Source organism: Oratosquilla oratoria, chromosome 38 (genome assembly GCF_046742065.1).
Source record: "Oratosquilla oratoria isolate Oo_2021 chromosome 38, ASM4674206v1, whole genome shotgun sequence".
NCBI lineage: Eukaryota > Metazoa > Arthropoda > Malacostraca > Stomatopoda > Squillidae > Oratosquilla > Oratosquilla oratoria.
The window spans coordinates 1,419,067-1,439,165 of record NC_134814.1 but is presented as its reverse complement, the minus strand read 5'-3'; the positions used below and the strand labels follow the sequence as shown (position 1 = coordinate 1,439,165).

The following is a 20,099-nucleotide window of genomic DNA, read 5'->3' as shown; positions in this document are numbered from 1 at the left end:
CAAACCAACCCCTCCAAACCCCCAAACCAACCCAACCCCTCCCTCCCTCACCCAAACCTCCCCAACCCAACCCCTCCCTCCCTCACCCAAACCTCCCCAACCCAACCCAACCCCTCCCTCCCTCACCCAAACCTCCCCAACCCAACCCAACCCCTCCCTCCCTCACCCAAACCTCCCCAACCCAACCCAACCCCTCCCTCACCACCCAAACCCCCCCAACCCCCCCCCCCCCCACCCAAACCCCCCCAACCCCAACCCAAACCCCCCCCCTCACCCAAACCCTCCCAACCTAACCCACCAACCCCCCCCCCACCCCCCCCACAACCCAACCCAACCCAACCCCTCCCTCCCTCACCCCCTTCCCAACCCAACCCCCCCCCCCGTCACCCCTCCACCCAACCCAACCCCCCCCCCCCTCACCCCAAACCAACCCCCCCAAACCCCCCCCTCCCTCACCCCCAACACCCCCAAACCCCTCCCTCCCTCACCCAAACCCCCCAACCCCAACCCTACCCCACCCCCCCTCACCCACCACCCCACCCCAACCCAACCCAACCCCCCCCCACCCAAACCCCCCCAACCCAACCCAAATCTCCCTCACCCACCCCACCCCAACCCAACCCACCCAACCTCTCCCACACCCAAACCTCCCCAACCCAACCCAAATCTCCCTCACCCAAACCTCCCCAACCCAACCCAAATCTCCCTCACCCAAACCTCCCCAACCCAACCCAAATCTCCCTCACCCAAACCTCCCCAACCCAACCCAAATCTCCCTCACCCAAACCTCCCCAACCCAAACAAACCCCACCCGCACCCAAACCACCCCACCCCCACCCACACCCCCCCCCCCCCCACCCCAACCCCCCCCAACCGAACCCCCCTCACCCCCCCCCAACCCAACCCAACCCCCCCACCCAACCCCCCCAACCCAACCCGACCCCCCCTCACCCCCCCCCCAACCCAACCCAACCCACCCCCAACCAAACCCCCCCAACCCAACCCAACCCCCCCCCACCCAAACCTCCCCAACCCAACCCAACCCAACCCCCCCCCACCCCCCCCCCAACCCAACCCCCCCACACCCCCCCCCCAACCCAACCCAACCCCTCACTCCCTCACCCAAACCTCCCCAACCCAACCCCTCCCTCACCCAAACCTCCCCAACCCAACCCAACCCAACCCCTCCCTCCCTCACCCAAACCTCCCCAACCCAACCCCTCCCTCACCCAAACCTCCCCAACCCAACCCAACCCCTCCCCCAAACCTCCCCAACCCAACCCAACCCCACCCCCCCCCACCCAACCCCCCCCAACCCAACCCAACCCCCCTCCCTCACCCAAACCTCCCCCACCCCACCCCACCCCCCCCCAACCCCACCCAAAACCCCCCCAACCCACCCAAACCCCCCCCCCCCCCCCACCCACCCCCCAACCCCCCCCACCCCCCCCCCCCCCCACCCAAACCTCCCCAACCCAACCAAACCCCTCCTTCCCTCACCCAAACCTCCCCAACCCAACCAAACCCCTCCTTCCCTCACCCAAACCTCCCCAACCCAACCAAACCCCTCCTTCCCTCACCCAAACCTCCCCAACCCACCCCCCCCCCCCCCACCCACCCCCACCCCAACCCAACCCCCCCCCCCCCCACCCAAACCTCCCCAACCCAACCCCCCCCCCCCACCCAAACCCCCAACCCCACCCCCACCCAACCCCCCAACCCACCCCCCCCACCCAAACCCCCCCAACCCACCCCCCCCCCCACCCAACCCAACCCCACCCACCTCCCCAACCCAACCCAACCCCCACCCAAACCCCCCAACCCAACCCCCACCCAAACCTCCCCAACCCAACCCCCACCCAAACCTCCCCAACCCAACCCAACCCCCACCCAAACCCCCAACCCAACCCACCCCCACCCCCCCCAACCCAACCCCCACCCAAACCCCCACCCTCCAACCCCACAACAAACCTCCCCAACCCAACCCCAACCCAAACCCCCCAACCCAAACCCCCCCCCCCAACCTAACCCCCACCCAAACCCCCCCACCCCAACCTAACCCCACCCACCTCCCCAACCCAACCCATCCCCACCCCCCCCCAACCCACCCCCCACCCAACCCCCCCCAACCCCCACCAAACCCCCCAAACCAACCCCCCCCCCCCCACCCAAACCCCCCCCCCCCAACCCAACCCCCCCCCCCCCACCCAAACCTCCCCAACCCAACCCCCCCCCCACCCAAACCTCCCCAACCCAACCCAACCCAACCCCCCCCCCCCCCACCCAAACCCCCCCCCCCCAACCCAACCCCCCCCCCCCCCCCCACCAACCCCCCCAACCCAACCCAACCCAACCCCCCCCCCCCCACCCAAACCCCCCCAACCCCCCAACCCAACCCCCCCCCCCCCACACCAACCCCTCCCCAACCCAACCCAACCCCTATCTCCCTCACCCAAACCTCCCCACCCAACCCCCCCCCCCCAACCCCAAACCCCCCCCAACCCCAACACAACCCCCCCCCCCCCCACCACCCCCCCAACCCACCCCAACCCCCCCACACCCAAACCCCCCCAACCCAACCCCCCCCCCCCCCACCCAAACCCCCCCAACCCAACCCCCCCCCCCCACCCCACCCAAACCCAACCAACCCCCCCCCCCCCACCCACACCTCCCCAACCCAACCCAACCCCCCCCCCCCACCCAAACCCCCCCAACCGAACCCAACCCCCCCCCCCCCCCACCCAAACCCCCCCAACCCATCCCAACCCCCCCCCCCCCCACCCAAAACCCCCCAACCCACCCAACCCCCCCCCCACCCAAACCTCCCCCAACCCAACCCCCACCCCCCCCCCAACCAAACCCAACCCCCACCCCCAAACCCCCCCAACCCAACCCAACCCCCACCCCAAACCCCCCCAACCCAACCCCCCCCCCAAACCTCCCCAACCTAACCCAACCCCTCCCAAACCCCCCCCCACCTAACCCAACCCAGCCCCCACACACAAACCCCCCCAACCCACCCCAACCCCCCCCACCCAAACCCCCCCAACCCAAACCAACCACCCCCCACCCAACCCCCCCAACCCCACCCCCCCCCACCCCCCCCCCCCCCCCCCAAACACAACCCCCACCCCACCCAACCCCCTCCCAAACCCCCCCAACCCAACCCCCACCCCAAACCCCCCCAACCCAACCCAACCCCCATCCCAAACCCCCCCCCACCAACCAACCCACCCCAACCTACCCAACCCCCCCCCCACCCAAACCCCCCCAACCCAACCCAACCCACCCCCACCCAAACCTCCCCCAACCCACCCCACCCCACCCAAACCCCCCCAACCCACCCCCCCCCCACCCAAACCCCCAACCCAACCCAACCCAACCCCCCCACCCAAACCCCCCCACCCCAACCCAACCCCACCCAAACCCCCCCAACCCAACCCAACCCCCCCACCCAAACCCCCACAACCCAACCCAACCCCCCCCCACCCAAACCTCCCCAACCCAACCCAACCCCCCCCAACCCAAACCCCCCCAACACAACCCAACCCCCCCCCACCCAACCCCCCCCAACCCCCCCCCCACACCCAAACCCCCCCACCCAACCCCCCCCCACCCATACCTCCCCCACCCAACCCACATCTCCCTCACCCAAACCTCCCCAACCCAACCCACCCCCACCCAACCCCCAACCCAACCCCCCACCCAACCCCCCCAACCCAAACCAACCACCCTCCCCAAACCCCCCCAACCCAACCCAACCCCCCCAAACCCCCCCAACCCAACCCACCCCCCCCACACCCAAACCCCCCCAACCCAACCCAACCCCCCCCCACCCCCCCCCCAACCCAACCCACCCCCCCACCCAAACCCCCCCAACCCAACCCCCCCACCCAAACCCCCCAAACCCAACCCACCCCCACCCAACCCCACCCCCCCCCCCCCAACACAACCCCCCACCCACCCCAACCCAACCCCCCCCCACCCAAACCCCCCCAACCCAACCCCCCCTCACCCAAACCCCCCCCCCCCAACCCACCCCCCCCCCACCCACCCCCCCAACCCAACCCCCCCCCCCCACCCCACCCCAACCCAACCCAACCCCCCCCCCCCCACACCTCCCCACCCCAACCCAACCCCTCTCCCCCCCACCCCAACCTCCCCAACCCAACCCAACCCCCCCCCCACCCCAAACCCCCCCAACCCTACCCAACCCCCCACCCAACCCCCAACCCAACCCCCACCCCCCCCCCAACCACCCAACCCCCACCCCAAACCCCCCCACCCCAACCCAACCCCCCCCCCAAACCCCCCCAACCCAACCCAACCCAACCCCCACCCCAACCCAACCCCCACCCCAAACCCCCCCAACCCAACCCAACCCCCACCCCAAACCCCCCAAACCCAACCCCCAAAACCCCCCCCCACCAACCCAACCCAACCCCACCCAACCCCCCCACCCAAACCCCCAACCCAACCCAACCCAACCCCCCCCAACCCAAACCCCCCCAACCCAACCCAACCCACCCCCACCCAAACCCCCCCAACCCCCCCCACCCCCCCCCAACCCAACCAAACCCAACACCCCCCCCAAACCCAACCCCCCCAAACCCAACCCCCCCCAACCCAACCCCCAACCCAAACCCAACCCCAACCCAACCCCCATCCCAAACCCCCCCAACCCACCCCAACCCCCCCCCCAAACCCCCCCCCACCAAACCAACCCAACCCAACCCAACCCAACCCCACCAACCCCCCCCCACCCAAACCCCCCCAACCCAACCCAACCCAACCCCCCCACCCAAACCCCCCAACCCAACCCCCCCCCACCCAAACCTCCCCAACCCAACCAAACCCCACCCAACCCCCCAACCCAAACCCCCCCAACACAACCCAACCCCACCCAACCCCCCCAACCCAACCCAACCCCCCCACCCAAACACCCCCAACCCAACCCCCCCCCACCCAAACCCCCCCACCCCAACCCAACCCCCCCCCACCCCCCCCCAACCCCACCAAACCCAACCCCCCTCCCAACCCCCCCCCACCCCACCCCCCACCCACCCCCCCCCCCCCACAAACCCCCCCCCCCAACCCAACCCCCCCCCCAAACCCCCCAAACCCAACCCAACCCCCCCCCCAAACCCCCCCCCACCCCCCCCCCCCCACCCCACCAACCCCCCCACCCAAACCCCCCCAACCCAACCCAACCCTCCCTCACCCAAACCTCCCCAACCCAACCCAACCCCCCCCCACACAAACCCCACCAACCCAACCCAACCCCCCCCCACCCCCCCCCCAACCCAACCCCCCCCCACCCAAACCCCCCCCCCCCCACCCCACCCAACCCCCCCACCCACCCCCCCAACCCAACCCCACCCAAACCCCCCCCCCCCAACCCCCCCCACCCACCCCCAACCCCACCCCACCCCCCCCCACCCAAACCCCCCCAACCAAACAACCCCCCCCCCCACCCAAACCCCCCCCAACCCAACCCCCCCCACCCACCGCCCCAAACCCCCAACCCCACCCACCCCCCCCCCCCCCCCTACCCCCCCAACCCCACCCCCCCCCCCCCCCCCCAACCCCCCCACCCACCCCCCCAACCCCCCCCCACCCAACCCCCCCAACCCCCCCCCCCACCCCCCCCCCAACCCCACCCAACCCCCACCCCACACCCCCCCCCACCCAACCCAACCCAACCCCCCCACCCCAACCCCCCCAACCCAACCCAACCCCCCCCCACCCCCCCCCCCCCCCCCAACCCCCCCCCACCCACCCCCCCAACCCAACCCCCCCCCACCCCCCCCCCACCCCCCCACACAACCCCCACCCCACCCACCCCCCCCCCCAACCCCCCCACCCCACCCCACCCCAAACCCCCCCACCCCAACCCACCCCCCCCCCAAACCCCCCCCCACCACCCCCCCAACCCAACCACCCAAACCCCCCCCCACCCACCACCCCAACCCAACCCAACCCACCCCCACCCAACCCAACCCAACCCACCCCACCCCACCCAACCCCCCCAACCCACCCCCCCCCCACCCAAACCCCCCCAACCCAACCCAACCCAACCCCCCCCACCCAAACCCCCCCCCAACCCAACCCCACCCAAACCCCCCCCCCCCCCCCCAACCCCCCCACCCCCCCCACCACCCCCCCCCACCCCCCACCACCCACACCCCACTCACAACCCAACCCCACCCCCCCCCAACCAAACCCCCCCAACACAACCCAACCCCCCCCCCCCACCCAACCCCCCCCAACCCCCCCCCCCCACACCCAAACCCCCCCAACCCAACCCCCCCCACCCACACCCCCCCAACCCAACCCCCCCCCCCACCCAAACCCCCCCAACCCACCCCACCCCCCCACCCAAACCCCCACACCCCAACCCAACCCCCCCCCACCCACCCCCCCCCCCCAACCCACCCCCCCCCCACCCAAACCACCCCAACACAACCCCACCCCCCCACACCCACCCCCCCAACCCAACCCAACCCCCCCACACCCAACCCCCCCCAACCCAACCCCACCAACCCCCCCCACCCCCCCCCACCCCAACCCAACCCCCCCACCCAAACCCCCCCAACCCAACCCAACCCCCCCCCACCCCACACCCCCCCAACCCAACCCAACCCCCCCCCCCCCCACACCCCCCCAACCCAACCCAACCCCCCCCCACCCAAACCTCCCCAACCCAACCCAACCCAACCCCCCCCCACCCAAACCCCCCCAACCCAACCCCCCCCCACCCACCCCCCCACCCCCACCCAACCCCCCCCCACCCAAACCCCCCCCCCCCAACCCCCCCCCACCCAAACCCCCCCAACCCAACCCACCCCCCCCCCCCCCCACCCAAACCCCCCCCCCCCAACCCCCCCCCACCCAAACCCCCCCCCCCCCACCCAACCCCCACCCAAACCCCCCCACCCCAACCCAACCCCCCCCCCCCCCACCCCAACCCCCCCAACCCAACCCAACCCCCCCCCCCCACCCAAACCCCCCCAACCCCACCCCCCCCCCCACCACCCCCCCAACCCAACCAAACCCCCCCCCCCCCCACCCAAACCCCCCCACCCCAACCCCCCCCCCCCCCCCCACCCACCCCCCCAACCCCACCCAACCCCCCCACACCCAAACCCCCCCCAACCCAACCCAACCCCTCCCTCCCCCACCCAAACCCCCCCAACCCAACCCAACCCCCCCCCCCCCCACCCCCCCCCCAACCCCACCCCCCCCCCCCCCACCCACACCCCCCCAAACCCAACCCCCCCCCCCCCCACCCAAACCCCCCCAACCCAACCCCCCCCCCCCACCCAAACCCCCAACCCCACCCCCACCCAAACCCCCCCCCCCAACCCACCCCACCCAAACCCCCCCAACCCCCCCCCCCCCCAACCCCCCCCAACCCCCCACCCCCCCCCCCACCCCCCCCAACCCCCACCCAAACCCCCCACCCCAACCCCCACCCAAACCCCCCCAACCCAACCCCCACCCAAACCCCCCCAACCCCACCCAACCCCCACCCAAACCCCCAACCCCCCCAACCCCCCCCCCCCCCCACCCAACCCCCCCCCAAACCCCCCCCCCCCCCACCCCCCCCCCACCCCCCCCAACCCAACCCCAACCCAAACCCCCCCCCCCAAACCCCCCAACCCCCCCACCCCCACCCAAACCCCCCCAACCCCCCCACCCCCACCCACCCCCCCAACCCCCCCCCCCCACCCCCCCCCAACCCACCCCCCACCCCAACCCCCCCAACCCCCACCACCCCCCACACCCAACCCCCCCCCCCCCCACCCAACCCCCCCAACCAAACCCCCCCCCCACCCACCCCCCCAACCCCACCCCCCCCAACCCCCCCCCCCCCCACCCAAACCCCCCCCCCCCCCCCCAACCCCCCACCCCCCCCCCAACCCCCCCCCCCCAACCCCCCCCAACCCCCCCCCCCCCCACCCAAACCCCCCCAACCCCCCAACCCAACCCCCCCCCCCCCCACCCCCCCCCCAACCCAACCCAACCCCCACCCCCCCCACCCAAACCCCCCCAACCCAACCCCCCCCCCCAACCCACCCCCCCAACCCCCCACAACCCCCCCCCCCCACCCCCCCCCAACCCCCCCCAACCCCCCCACACCCAAACCCCCCCACCCCCCCCCACCCCCCCCCCACCCCCCCCCCAACCCAACCCCCCCCCCCACCCCACCCACCCAACCAACCCCCCCCCCCCCCCACCCAAACCCCCCCAACCCCACCCAACCCCCCCCCCCCCCACCCAAACCCCCCCAACCACCCAACCCCCCCCCCCCCCACCCAAACCCCCCCAACCCACCCCAACCCCCCCCCCCCCCACCCAAACCCCCCCAACCCCACCCAACCCCCCCACCCAAACCCCCCCAACCCAACCCCCCCCCCCCCCCCAACCAAACCCAACCCCCACCCCAAACCCCCCCCCCCCAACCCAACCCCCACCCCACACCCCCCCAACCCAACCCCCACCCCACCCCCCCAACCCAACCCAACCCCCCCCCCAAACCCCCCCCCACCACCCACCCCAACCCCCCCACCCAAACCCCCAACCCACCCCAACCCCCCCCCACCCAAACCCCCCCCCCCCACCCCCCACCCCCCACCCAAACCCCCCCACCCCAACCCCCCCCCACCCCCCCCCCACCCCACCCCCCACAACCCCCACCCCAAACCCAACCCCCACCCCAAACCCCCCCCCCCCACCCCCCACCCCACCCCCCCCCCCCAACCCCCACCCCAAACCCCACCACCCCCCCCCAACCCCCCCCCCAAACCCCCCCCCACCCAAACCACCCCAACCCCCCCACACCCAACCCCCCCCCACCCAAACCCCCCCAACCCAACCCCACCCACCCCCACCCAACCCCCCCAACCCACCCCCACCCCCCACCCAAACCCCCCCAACCCACCCCCCCCCCACCCAAACCCCCCCAACCCAACCCAACCCAACCCCCCCACCCACCCCCCCCCCCCAACCCCACCCCACCCCCCCCCCAACCCAACCCCCCCCCCCCACCCAAACACCCCCCCCCCCCCCCAACCCCCCCCACCCAAACCCCCCCCCCCCAACCCAACCCCCCCCCACCCAAACCCCCCCAACACAACCCCACCCCCCCCCACCCACACCCCCCCCAACCCACCCCCCCCCCCCCCCAAACCCCCCCACCCCAACCCCCCCCCACCCCCCCCCCAAACCCAACCCCCCCCCACCCAAACCCCCCCACCCCACCCCACCCCCCCCCAACCCCCAACCCCCCCCCCCACCCACCCCCCCAACCCCCCCCAACCAACCCCCCCACCCCCCCAACCCACCCCAACCCCCCCAAACCCCCCCAACCCAACCCACCCCCCCCACACCCAAACCCCCCCAACCCAACCCAACCCCCCCCCACCCACACCCCCCCAACCCAACCCCCCCCAACCCAAACCCCCCCAACCCAACCCCCCCCACCCCAAACCCCCCAAACCCAACCCACCCCCACCCCACCCCCCCCCCCCCCCCCCAACACAACCCCCCACCCAACCCCACCCAACCCCCCCCCACCCAAACCCCCCCCCCCCAACCCCCCCCCACCCAAACCCCCCCAACCCAACCCACCCCCCCCCCACCCAAACCCCCCCAACCCAACCCCCCCCCCCCACCCCACCCCCACCCCCCCCAACCCCCCCCCCCACCCAAACCCCCCCACCCCAACCCAACCCCCCCCCCCCCCACCCAAACCCCCCCAACCCCCCCCAACCCCCCCCCCACCCAAACCCCCCCCCCCCCACCCAACCCCCCACCCACACCCCCCCCCCCCCCCCCCCACCCCCCCCCCCAACGCAACCAACCCCCAAAACCCCCCCAACCCCACCCCCCCCCCCCCCCACCCCCCCCAACCCCCCCCCCCCCAACCCCCCCCCCAACCCAACCCCCCCCCCAAACCCCCCCAACCCCCCCCAACCCCCACCCCACACCCCCCCCCCCCCACCCCCCCCCCCCCCACCACCCCCCCCAACCCCACCCAACCCCCCCACCCAAACCCCCAACCCCCCCCCCCCCAACCCCCCCCCACCCAAACCCCCCCAACCCAACCCAACCCCCCCCCCCCCACCCAAACCCCCCCACCCCCCCCCCACCCCCCCCCCCCCCCCCCAAACCCCCCCCCCCCCCCACACCCAACCCCACCCCAAACCCAACCCCCCCCCAACCCCCCCCCCCCCCCACCCCCCCCCCCCAACCCCCACCCCAAACCCCCCCAACCCACCCCAACCCCCACCCCAAACCCCCCCCCACCCCCCCCCCCCCCCCCCCAACCCAACCCCACCAACCCCCCCCCACCCAAACCCCCCCCCCCCAACCCAACCCAACCCCCCCACCCAACCCCCCCAACCCAACCCCCCCCCACCCACCCCCCCCCCCCCCCCAAACCCCACCCAACCCCCCCACCCAAACCCCCCCCCCCCCCCCCCCCCCCACCCAACCCCCCCAACCCCCCCCAACCCCCCCACCCAAACACCCCCCCCCCAACCCCCCCCCACCCACCCCCCCCCCCCCCCCCCCAACCCCCCCCCACCCCCCCCCCACCCCCCCCCCCCCCCCCCCCCCAAACCCCCCCCCCCCCCACACCCCCCCCCCCCCCCACCCCCCCCCAACCCCCCAAACCCCCCCCCCCCCCCCCCCCAAACCCCCCCCCAACCCCCCCCCCCCCCCCAAACCCCCCCCCACCAACCCCCCCCCCCCAACCCCACCAACCCCCCCCCACCGCCCCCCCCCCCCCCCCACCCCCCCCCCACCCAAACCCCCCCCCCCCCCCCCCCCCCCCCCCCACACACCCCACCCCCCCCACCCCCCCCACCACCCCCCACCCCCCCCCCCCCCCCCCAACCCCCCCCCCACCCAAACCCCCCCCCCCCCCCCCAACCCCACCCCCCCACCCCAAACCCCCCCCCCCCCCCCCCACACCCAAACCCCCCCCCCCCCCCCCCCCCACCCAAACACCCCCCACCCCCCCCACCCCCCCCCCCACCCAACCCCCCCACCACAACCCAACCCCCCCCCACCCCCCCCCCCCCCCCCCCCCCCCCCCCCACCCAAACCCCCCCAACCCCACCCACCCCCCCCCCCCCCCCCCACCCCCCCAACCCCCCCCCCCCCAACCCCCCCCAACCCCCCCACCCACACCCCCCCAACCCCCCCCCACCCACCCCCCCCCCCCAACCCCCCCCCCCACAAACCCCCCCCACCCACCCCAACCCCCCCCCCAAACCCCCCCCCACCCAACCCCCCCCAACCCCCCCCCACCCAAACCCCCCCAACCCAACCCCACCCCCCCCCACCCACCCCCCCACCCCAAACCAACCACCCCCCACCCAAACCCCCCCCCCCCCACCCCCCCCCACCCCCCCCCAACCCCCCCAAACACAACCCCCCCCCCACCCCCCCCCCCCCCCAAACCCCCCCCCCCCAAACCCCACCCCAAACCCCCCCAACCCCCCCCAACCCCCACCCCCACCCCCCCCCACCAAACCCCCCCCCCCCCCCCCCCAACCCCCCCCCACCCAACCCCCCCCCCCCAACCCAACCCCCCCCCACCCAAACCCCCCCCCCCCCCCCCACCCCACCCAAACCCCCCCAACCCACCCCCCCCCCACCCAAACCCCCCCCCCCCCCCCCACCCCAACCCCCCCACCCAAACCCCCCCACCCCCACCCCCCCCAACCCCACCCAAACCCCCCCCCCCCCCCCCAACCCCCCCCCCCCCACCCCCCACAACCCCACCCACACACCCCCCCACCCACACCCCCCCCCCCCCCCCCAACCCCCCCCCCCACCCCACCACCCCCAACCCACCCCCCCCCACCCCCCAACCCCACCCAACCCCCACCCACACCCCCCCCCCCCACCCCCCCCCCCCCCCCCCCCCCCCCCCCCACCCCCCCCCCACCCCAAACCCCCCCCCCCCCCCAAACCCCCCCAACCCAACCCCCACCCCAAACCCCCCCCCCCCAACCCAACCCCCACCCCCAACCCCCCCCCCACCAACCCCCCAACCCCACCCCCACCCAACCCCCCCCCACCCAAACCCCCCCCCCCCACACCCCCCCCAACCCCCCCCCCAAACCCCCCCCCCCCACCCCACCCCACCCAAACCCCCCCAACCCAACCCCCCCCCACCCAAACCCCCCCCCCCCAACCACACCCAACCCAACCCCCCCACCCCCAAACCCCAACCCCCCCCAACCCCACCCAAACCCCCCCAACCCCCCCCAACCCAACCCCCCCACCCAACCCCCCCCCCCCCCCCCCCCCCCCCCCCCACCCAAAACCCCCCCACCCCCCCCCAACCCCCCCCCACCCAAACCCCCCCCCCCCCACCCAACCCCCCCCCACCCAAACCCCCCCAACCCACCCCCCCCCACACCCAAACCCCCCCAACCCAACCCAACCCCCCCCCACCCCAACCCCCCCAACACAACCCAACCCCCCCCCCCCCCCAAACCCCCCCCAACCCAACCCACCCCCACCCCCCCCCCCCCCCAACCCCCCCACCCAAACCCCCCCCCCCCCACCCAACCCAACCCCCCCACACCCCCCCTCCCCCCCCCCCCAACCCCCCCCCCCCCAACCCAACCCACCCCCCCCACACCCAAACCCACCCACACCCAACCCAACCCCCCCACCCACCCCCCCAACCCCCCCCCCCCCCACCCAAACCCCCCCAACCCCCCCCCCCACCCAAACCCCCCCACCCCAACCCACCCCCACCCCACCCCACCCCACCCCCCACCCAACCCAACCCAACCCCCCCCCACCCAAACCCCCCCCCCCCAACCCAACCCCCCCCCACCCAACCCCCCCAACCCAACCCACCCCCCCCCCACCCAAACCCCCCCAACCCAACCCCCCCCCCCCACCCACCCCCCCACCCCAACCCAACCCCCCCCCCCCCCACCCACCCCCACACCCCCCAACCCCCCACCCCCCCACCCAAACCCCCCCAACCCCCCCCAACCCCCCCCCCCCCCACCCAAACCCCCCCAACCCCACCCAACCCCCCCCCACCCCCCCCCCCAACCCAACCCCCACCCCCCCCCCAACCAACCCCCCCCCCACCCCAACCCCCCCACCCCAACCCAACCCCCACCCCAAACCCCCCCAACCCAACCCAACCCCCCCCCCAAACCCCCCCAACCCCCCCAAACCCCCCCCCCAAACCCCCCCAACCCAACCCAACCCCCACCCCAAACCCCCCCAACCCCCCCCAACCCCCCCCCCAAACCCCCCCCACCAAACCCAACCCCCCCCAACCCCCCCACCCAAACCCCCCCAACCCCACCCAACCCCCCCCCCCCCCCAAACCCCCCCACCCCAACCCCCCCCCACCCCCCCCACCCCCCCAAACCCCCCCCCCACCCCACCCCCCCACCCCCCAAACCCCCCCCCACCAACCCACCCAACCCAACCCCACCCAACCCCCCCACCCACACCCCCCCCCCCCCCCCCAACCCCCCCCCACCCAAACCCCCCCCCCCCAACCCCCCCCCACCCAAACCCCCCCCCCCCCACCCCCCCCAACCCCCCCACCCAAACCCCCCCAACCCACCCCAACCCCCCCACCCACCCCCCCCCAACCCCCCCCAACCCCCCCCCACCCCAAACACCCCCCCCCCAACCCAACCCCCCCCCACCCAAACCCCCCCACCCACCCACCCCCCCCCCACCCAACCCCCCCCCCCCCCCCCAACCCCCCCCCACCCAAACCCCCCCACCCCAACCCACCCCCCCCACACCAAACCCCCCCCACCCAACCCCCCACCCAAACCCCCCCCCCAACCCCCCACCCAAACCCCCCCAACCCCCCCCCCCCCCCCCACACCACCCCCCCAACCCAACCCCCCACCCAACCCCCAACCCAACCCCCCCCCACCCAAACCCCCCCCCCCCAACCCAACCCCCCCCCCCCCAACCCCCCCCCCCCCCCCCCACCCCCCCCCACCCAAACCCCCCCCCCCCCCCCCAACCCCCCCCCCCACCCCCCCCCCCCCCCCCACCCCCCCACCACCCACCACACCAACAACCACCACCCCCCCCCCCAAACCCCCCCCACCCACCCCCACCCCCCCCCACCCACCCCCCCCCCCCCACCCAACCCCCCCCCACCCCCCCCCCAACCCAACCAAACCCCCCCCACCCACAACCCCCACCCACACCCCCCCACCCCAACCCCCCCCCCACCCAAACCCCCCCAACCCCCCCCAACCCCCCCCCCACCCAAACCACCCCAACCCCCCCCAACCCCCCCCCCCCCCACCCACCCCCCCAACCCCCAACCCCCCCACACCCAAACCCCCCCCCCCCCCCCCCCCCCCCCCCCACCCCAACCCACCCCCCCCCCCAAACCCCCCCCACCCCCCCCAACCCCCACCCCCAACCCCCCCACCCCACCCAACCCCCACCCCAAACCCCCCCCCACCCAACCCCCCCCCCCCCCCCCCAACCCCCCCCCACCCACACCCCCCCACCCAACCCAACCCCCCCCCACCCAAACCCCCCCACCCCCCCCCAACCCCCCCCCACCCCCCCCCACCCCCCCCAACCCACCCCCCCCACACCCAAACCCCCCCAACCCAACCCCCCCCACCCAAACCCCCCAAACCCAACCCACCCCCCCCACACCCAAACCCCCCCCCCCCCCCCCACCCCCACCCAACCCAACCCCCCCCCACCCCCCCCAACCCCCCCCCACCCCCCCCCCCCCAACCCCCCCCACCCCCCCACCCCACCCCCCCCAACCCCCCCCCACCCAACCCCCCCCACCCACCCCCCCCCCCCACCCACCCCCCCAACCCCCCCCAACCCCCCCCCACCCAAACCCCCCCAACCCACCCCCCCCCCACCAACCCCCCAACCCAACCCCCCCCCCCCCCACCCCCCCCCAACCCAACCCCCCCCCCCCACACCCACAACAGTAACGAACCCCCCCCCCCCCCCCCAACCCCCCCCCACCCAAACCCCCCCCACCCAACCCACCCCCCCCCCACCCAAACCCCCCCACCCAACCCAACCCCCCCCCACCCAACCCCCCCAACCCCCCCCAACCCCCCCCCACCCAAACCCCCCCCCCCCAACCCACCCCCCCCCCACCCAAACCCCCCCCACCCAACCCCCCCCCCCCACCCCACCCCAACCCAACCCCCCCCCCCCACCCAACCCCCCCAACCCACCCCAACCCCCCCCCCCCCCACCCCCACCCCCCCCCCCAACCCAACCCCCCCCCCACCACCCCCCCAACCCCAACCCCACCCCCCCCCCCCCCACCCAAACCCCCCCAACCCCACCCAACCCCCCCCCACCCCCCCCCCCCCCACCCAACCCCCCCCCCCCCCCCCCCCAACCCAACCCCCCCACCCCAACCCCCCAACCCAACCCAACCCCCCCCCCAAACCCCCCCCCCCCCCCCCCCCACCCCAAACCCCCCCCCCCAACCCACACCCCAAACCCCCCCCACCCAACCCCCCCCCCAACCCCCCCAACCCCCCCCCCACCCCAAACCCCCCCCCACCAACCCCCCCCCACCCCACCCAACCCCCCCCCACCCAAACCCCCCCCCCCCAACCCAACCCCACCCCCCCCCACCCAAACCCCCCCAACCCCCCCCACCCAACCCCCCCAACCCCCCCCCACCCCCCCCACCCCCCCACCCCCACCCAACCCCCCCCCACCCAAACCCCCCCCCCCCCCCCCAACCCCCCCCCACCCAAACCCCCCCCCCCCAACCCCCCCCCCCACCCCCCCACCCAAACCCCAACCCCCCCCCACCCCACCCAAACCCCCCCCCCCAACCCAACCCAACCCCCCCCACCCCCCCCCCCCCACCCCCCCCCCCCCCCCCACCCCCCCCCCAACACCCCCCAACCCCCCCCCACCCAAACCCCCCCCAACCCCCCCCCCCCACACCCAAACCCCCCCCCCCCAACCCCCCACCCCCCCCCCCCAACCCCCCCCCACCCAAACCCCCCCCCCCCCACCCCCCCCCACCCAACCCCCCCCCCAACCCCCCACCCACCCCCCCAACCCAACCCAACCCACCCCCCCCACCCCACCCAACCCCCCCAAACCCCCACAACCCAACCCAACCCCCCCCCACACCCCCCCCCAACCCAACCCAACCCCCCCCCACCCCCCCCCCACCCCAACCCCCCCCCACCCCCAACCCCCCCCAACCAAACCCCCCCCCACCCAAACCCCCCCAACCCAACCCACCCCCACCCCACCCAACCCAACCCAACCCCCCACCCCACCCCACCCCCCCCCACCAACCCCCCCCCCCCACCCCAACCCCCCCCCACCCAAACCCCCCCACCCCAACCCCCCCCCCCCCCACCCAAACCCACCCACCCAACCCCCCCCCCCACCCCACCCCAACCCCCCCCAACCCCCCCCCCCACCCACACCCCCCCAACCCCCCCCAACCCCCCCCCCCCCCACCCAAACCCCCAACCAAACCCCACCCCCCCCCCCCCCACCCAACCCCCCCACCCCCACCCAACCCCCCCCCACCCAAACCTCCCCAACCCAACCCAACCCCCCCCCACACCCCCACCACCCCAACCCAACCCCCCCCCACCCAACCCCCCCAACCCAACCCCCCCCCACCCCCCCCCCAACCCACCCCCCCCCAACCCACCCCCCCCACCCACACCCCCCCACCCCAACCCCACCCAAACCCCCCCAACCAACCCCCCCCCCCCCACACCCCCAACCCACCCCAACCCCCCCCCACCCACCCCCCCAACACAACCCAACCCCCCCCCACCCCAAACCCCCCCAACCCCCCCCACCCCCCCCCCCAAACCCCCCCAACCCAACCCACCCCCCCCCCCCCCCCCCCCCCCAACCCCACCCAACCCCACCCAACCCAACCCCCCCCCCACCCACCCCCCCAACCCCCCCCCACCCACCCCCCCAACCCAACCCCCCCCCACCCAAACCCCCCCAACCCCCCCCAACCCCCCCCCCACCCAACCCAACCCCCCACCCCCCCCCCCCCAACCCCCCCCCACCCAAACCCCCCCCACCCCCCCCCACCCCCCCCCACCCAAACCCCCCCCCCCCAACCCCCCCCCACCCAAACCCCCCCCACCCAACCCCCCCCCACCCCCCCCCACCCAACCCCCCCAACCCAACCCACCCCCCCCCCACCCAAACCCCCCCACCCCAACCCCCCCCCCCCCCCCCCCCAACCCCACCCCCCCCCCCCCCACCCACACCCCCCCAACCCAACCCCACCCCCCCCCCCCCCCACCCCCCCCCCAACCCCCCAACCCCCCCCCCCCCCACCCCCCCCCAACGACACCACCCCCCCACCCACCCCCCCACCCCAACCCCCACCCCCCCCCCCCCCCCCCCCCCCCCCCACCCCCCCAACCCAACCCAACCCCCACCCCACCCCCCAACCCAACCCAACCCCCCCCAAACCCCCCCCCACCCACCCACCCCCACCCCCCCCCCCACACCCCCACCCACCCCCCCCCCACCCACCCCCCCACCCCCCCCCAACCCCCCCCCCACCCAACCCCCCCACCCCCACCCCCCCCCCCCAAACCCAACCCCCCCAACCCCACCCCCCCCCACCCCCCCCCCCCCCCCCCCCCCCCCCACCCAAACCCCCCCAACCCCCCCCCCCCACCCAACCCCCACCCCACCCCCCCACACCACCCAACCCCCCCCCACCCAACCCACCCCCACCCACACCCCCCCACCCCAACCCCCCCCAACCCCCCCCACCCACCCCCCCAACCCAACCCACCCCCACCCACCCCCCCACCCCCACCCACCCCCACCCACACCCCCCCACCCCAACCCCCCCCCACCCACCCCCCAACCCACCACCCAACCCCCCCCCCCACACCCCACCCCCCCCCCAAACCCCCCCCCCCCCCCCCCCACCCCACCCCCCCCACCCCCCCCAACCCCCCCCCCAAACCCCCCCCCCACCCACACCCCCCAACCCCACCCCACCCAACCCCCCCCCACCCAAACCCCCCCAACCCAACCCAACCCCACCCCCCCCCCAACCCCCCCAACCCCACCCCACCCCACCCACCCCCCCAACCACCACCCACCCCCCCCCACCCCAACCCCCCCACCCCCCCCAAACCCCCCCCACCCCCCCCACCCAACCCCAACCCCCCCCAACCCCACCCAACCCCCCCCCCCCCCCCCCCCCCAACCCCCCCACCCAAACACCCCCACCCCCCCCCAACCCCCCCCCACCCACACCCCCCCCCCCCCCCCCAACCCCCCCCCACCCCAAACCCCCCCAACCCCCCCCAACCACCCCCCCCCACCCACCCCCCCAACCCACCCCCCCCACACCCACCCCCCCAACCCCACCCACCCCCCCAACCCACCCCCCCCCACCCACCCCCCCCCCCCCACCCACCCCCACCCCCCCCCCAACAAAACCCCCCACCCAAACCCCCCCCCCCCCCCCCAACCCCACCCCCCCCCCCCCCCCAACCCACCCAACCCCCCCCCCCCCCCCCCCAACCCACCCCCCCCACCCCCACCCCCCCACCCCAACCCAACCCCCCCCCACCCCCCCCCCCCCAACCCCACCCCCCCCACCCAACCCCCCCACCCAACCCCCCACCCACCCCCCCAACCCAACCCACCCCCACCCCACCCAACCCAACCCCCCACCCCCCCCACCCCAACCCCCCCCCACCCAAACCCCCCCAACCCCCCCCAACCCCCCCCCACCCACACCCCCCCCCCCCAACCCACCCCCCCCCCACCCCACACCCCCCCCCCCCAACCCCCCCCCCCCACCCACCCCCCCAACCCCCCCCAACCCCCCCCCCCCCCACCCAAACCCCCACAACCACCCAACCCCCACCCCCCCACCCAAACCCCCCCCCCCCCCCCCCCCCCCCCCCCCCCCCACCCAACCCCCCCCCCCCCACCCAACCCCCCCACCCAACCCCCCCCACCCCAACCCCCACCCCCCCCCCCAACCAACCCCACCCCCACCCCAACCCCCCCCACCCCACCCAACCCCCACCCCACCCCCCCCACCCCCCCCAACCCCCCCCCCACCCCCCCCCCCCAACCCCCCCACCCCACCCCCCCCCCCCCACCCCAACCCCCCCCCCCACCCCCCCCCCCCCCCCCCCCCCCACCCCAAACCCCCCCCCACCAACCCAACCCCACCCAACCCCCCCACCCAACCCCCCCAACCCCACCCAACCCCCCCCCCACCCAAACCCCCCCCCCCCAACCCCCCCCCACCCCCCCCAAACCCCCCCCAACCAAACCCACCCCCCACCCCACCCCCCCACCCCCCCCCCCCCCCACCACCCCCCCCCCCCACCCCCACCCCACCCCCCCACCCACCCCCCCCCCCCCACCCCCCCCCCCCCCACCCACCCCCCCCACCCCCCCCCCCCCCACCCACACCCCCCCACCCCCCCCCCCCCCCACCCCCCCACCCAACCACACCACCCCCCCCCCACCCCCCCACCCACACCCCCCCACCCCCCCCCCCACCCCCCCACCCACACACCCCCACCCCCTACCCCACCCCCCCCCACCCCCCCCACCCCCCACCCCCCCCCCCCCCAACCCCCCCACCACCACCCAACCCCCCCCCCCCCCACCCCCCCAACACACCCCCCCCCCCCCACACCCCCCCCCACCCCCCCCCCCCACCCCCCCCCCCCCCCCCCCCCCCCACCCACCCCCCCCCCCCCCCCCCCCCCCCCCACACCAAACCCCCCCCCCCCCCCCCCCCCCCCCCCACCCCCACCCCAACCCCCCCCCCACCCCAACCCCCCCCCCCCCCCCCAAACCCCCCCCACCCCCCACCCACCCCCCCCAACCCCCCCCCACCCCCACCCCCCCCAACCCCCCCCAACCCCCCCCCACCCAAACCCCCCCCCCCAACCCAACCCCCCCCCCCCCCCCCCCCCCCCCACCCCCCCCCACCCACCCCCCCCCACCCCCCCCCACCCCCCCCCACCCCCCCCCCAACCCCCCCCAACCCCCCCCCACCCACCCCCCCCCCCCCCCCCAACCCC

The 20,099-nt window shown here is 76.8% G+C and overlaps 1 protein-coding gene across 1 annotated transcript in view; it reads left to right on the top strand.

Moving 5' to 3' along the window:
• Positions 1 to 225: 225 nt before the first annotated feature.
• The window catches only part of LOC143019721 (uncharacterized), a gene marked incomplete at its 5' end in the record, with an annotated part of 42,217 nt that continues 22,343 nt past the window's right edge, over positions 226 to 20,099 (top strand). Inside the window, 2 exons of the mRNA XM_076175690.1 lie at positions 226 to 309; positions 2,225 to 2,279. Coding sequence (XP_076031805.1) covers positions 226 to 309; positions 2,225 to 2,279 — 139 coding nt within the window. The remainder of the gene's footprint in view (positions 310 to 2,224; positions 2,280 to 20,099) is intronic.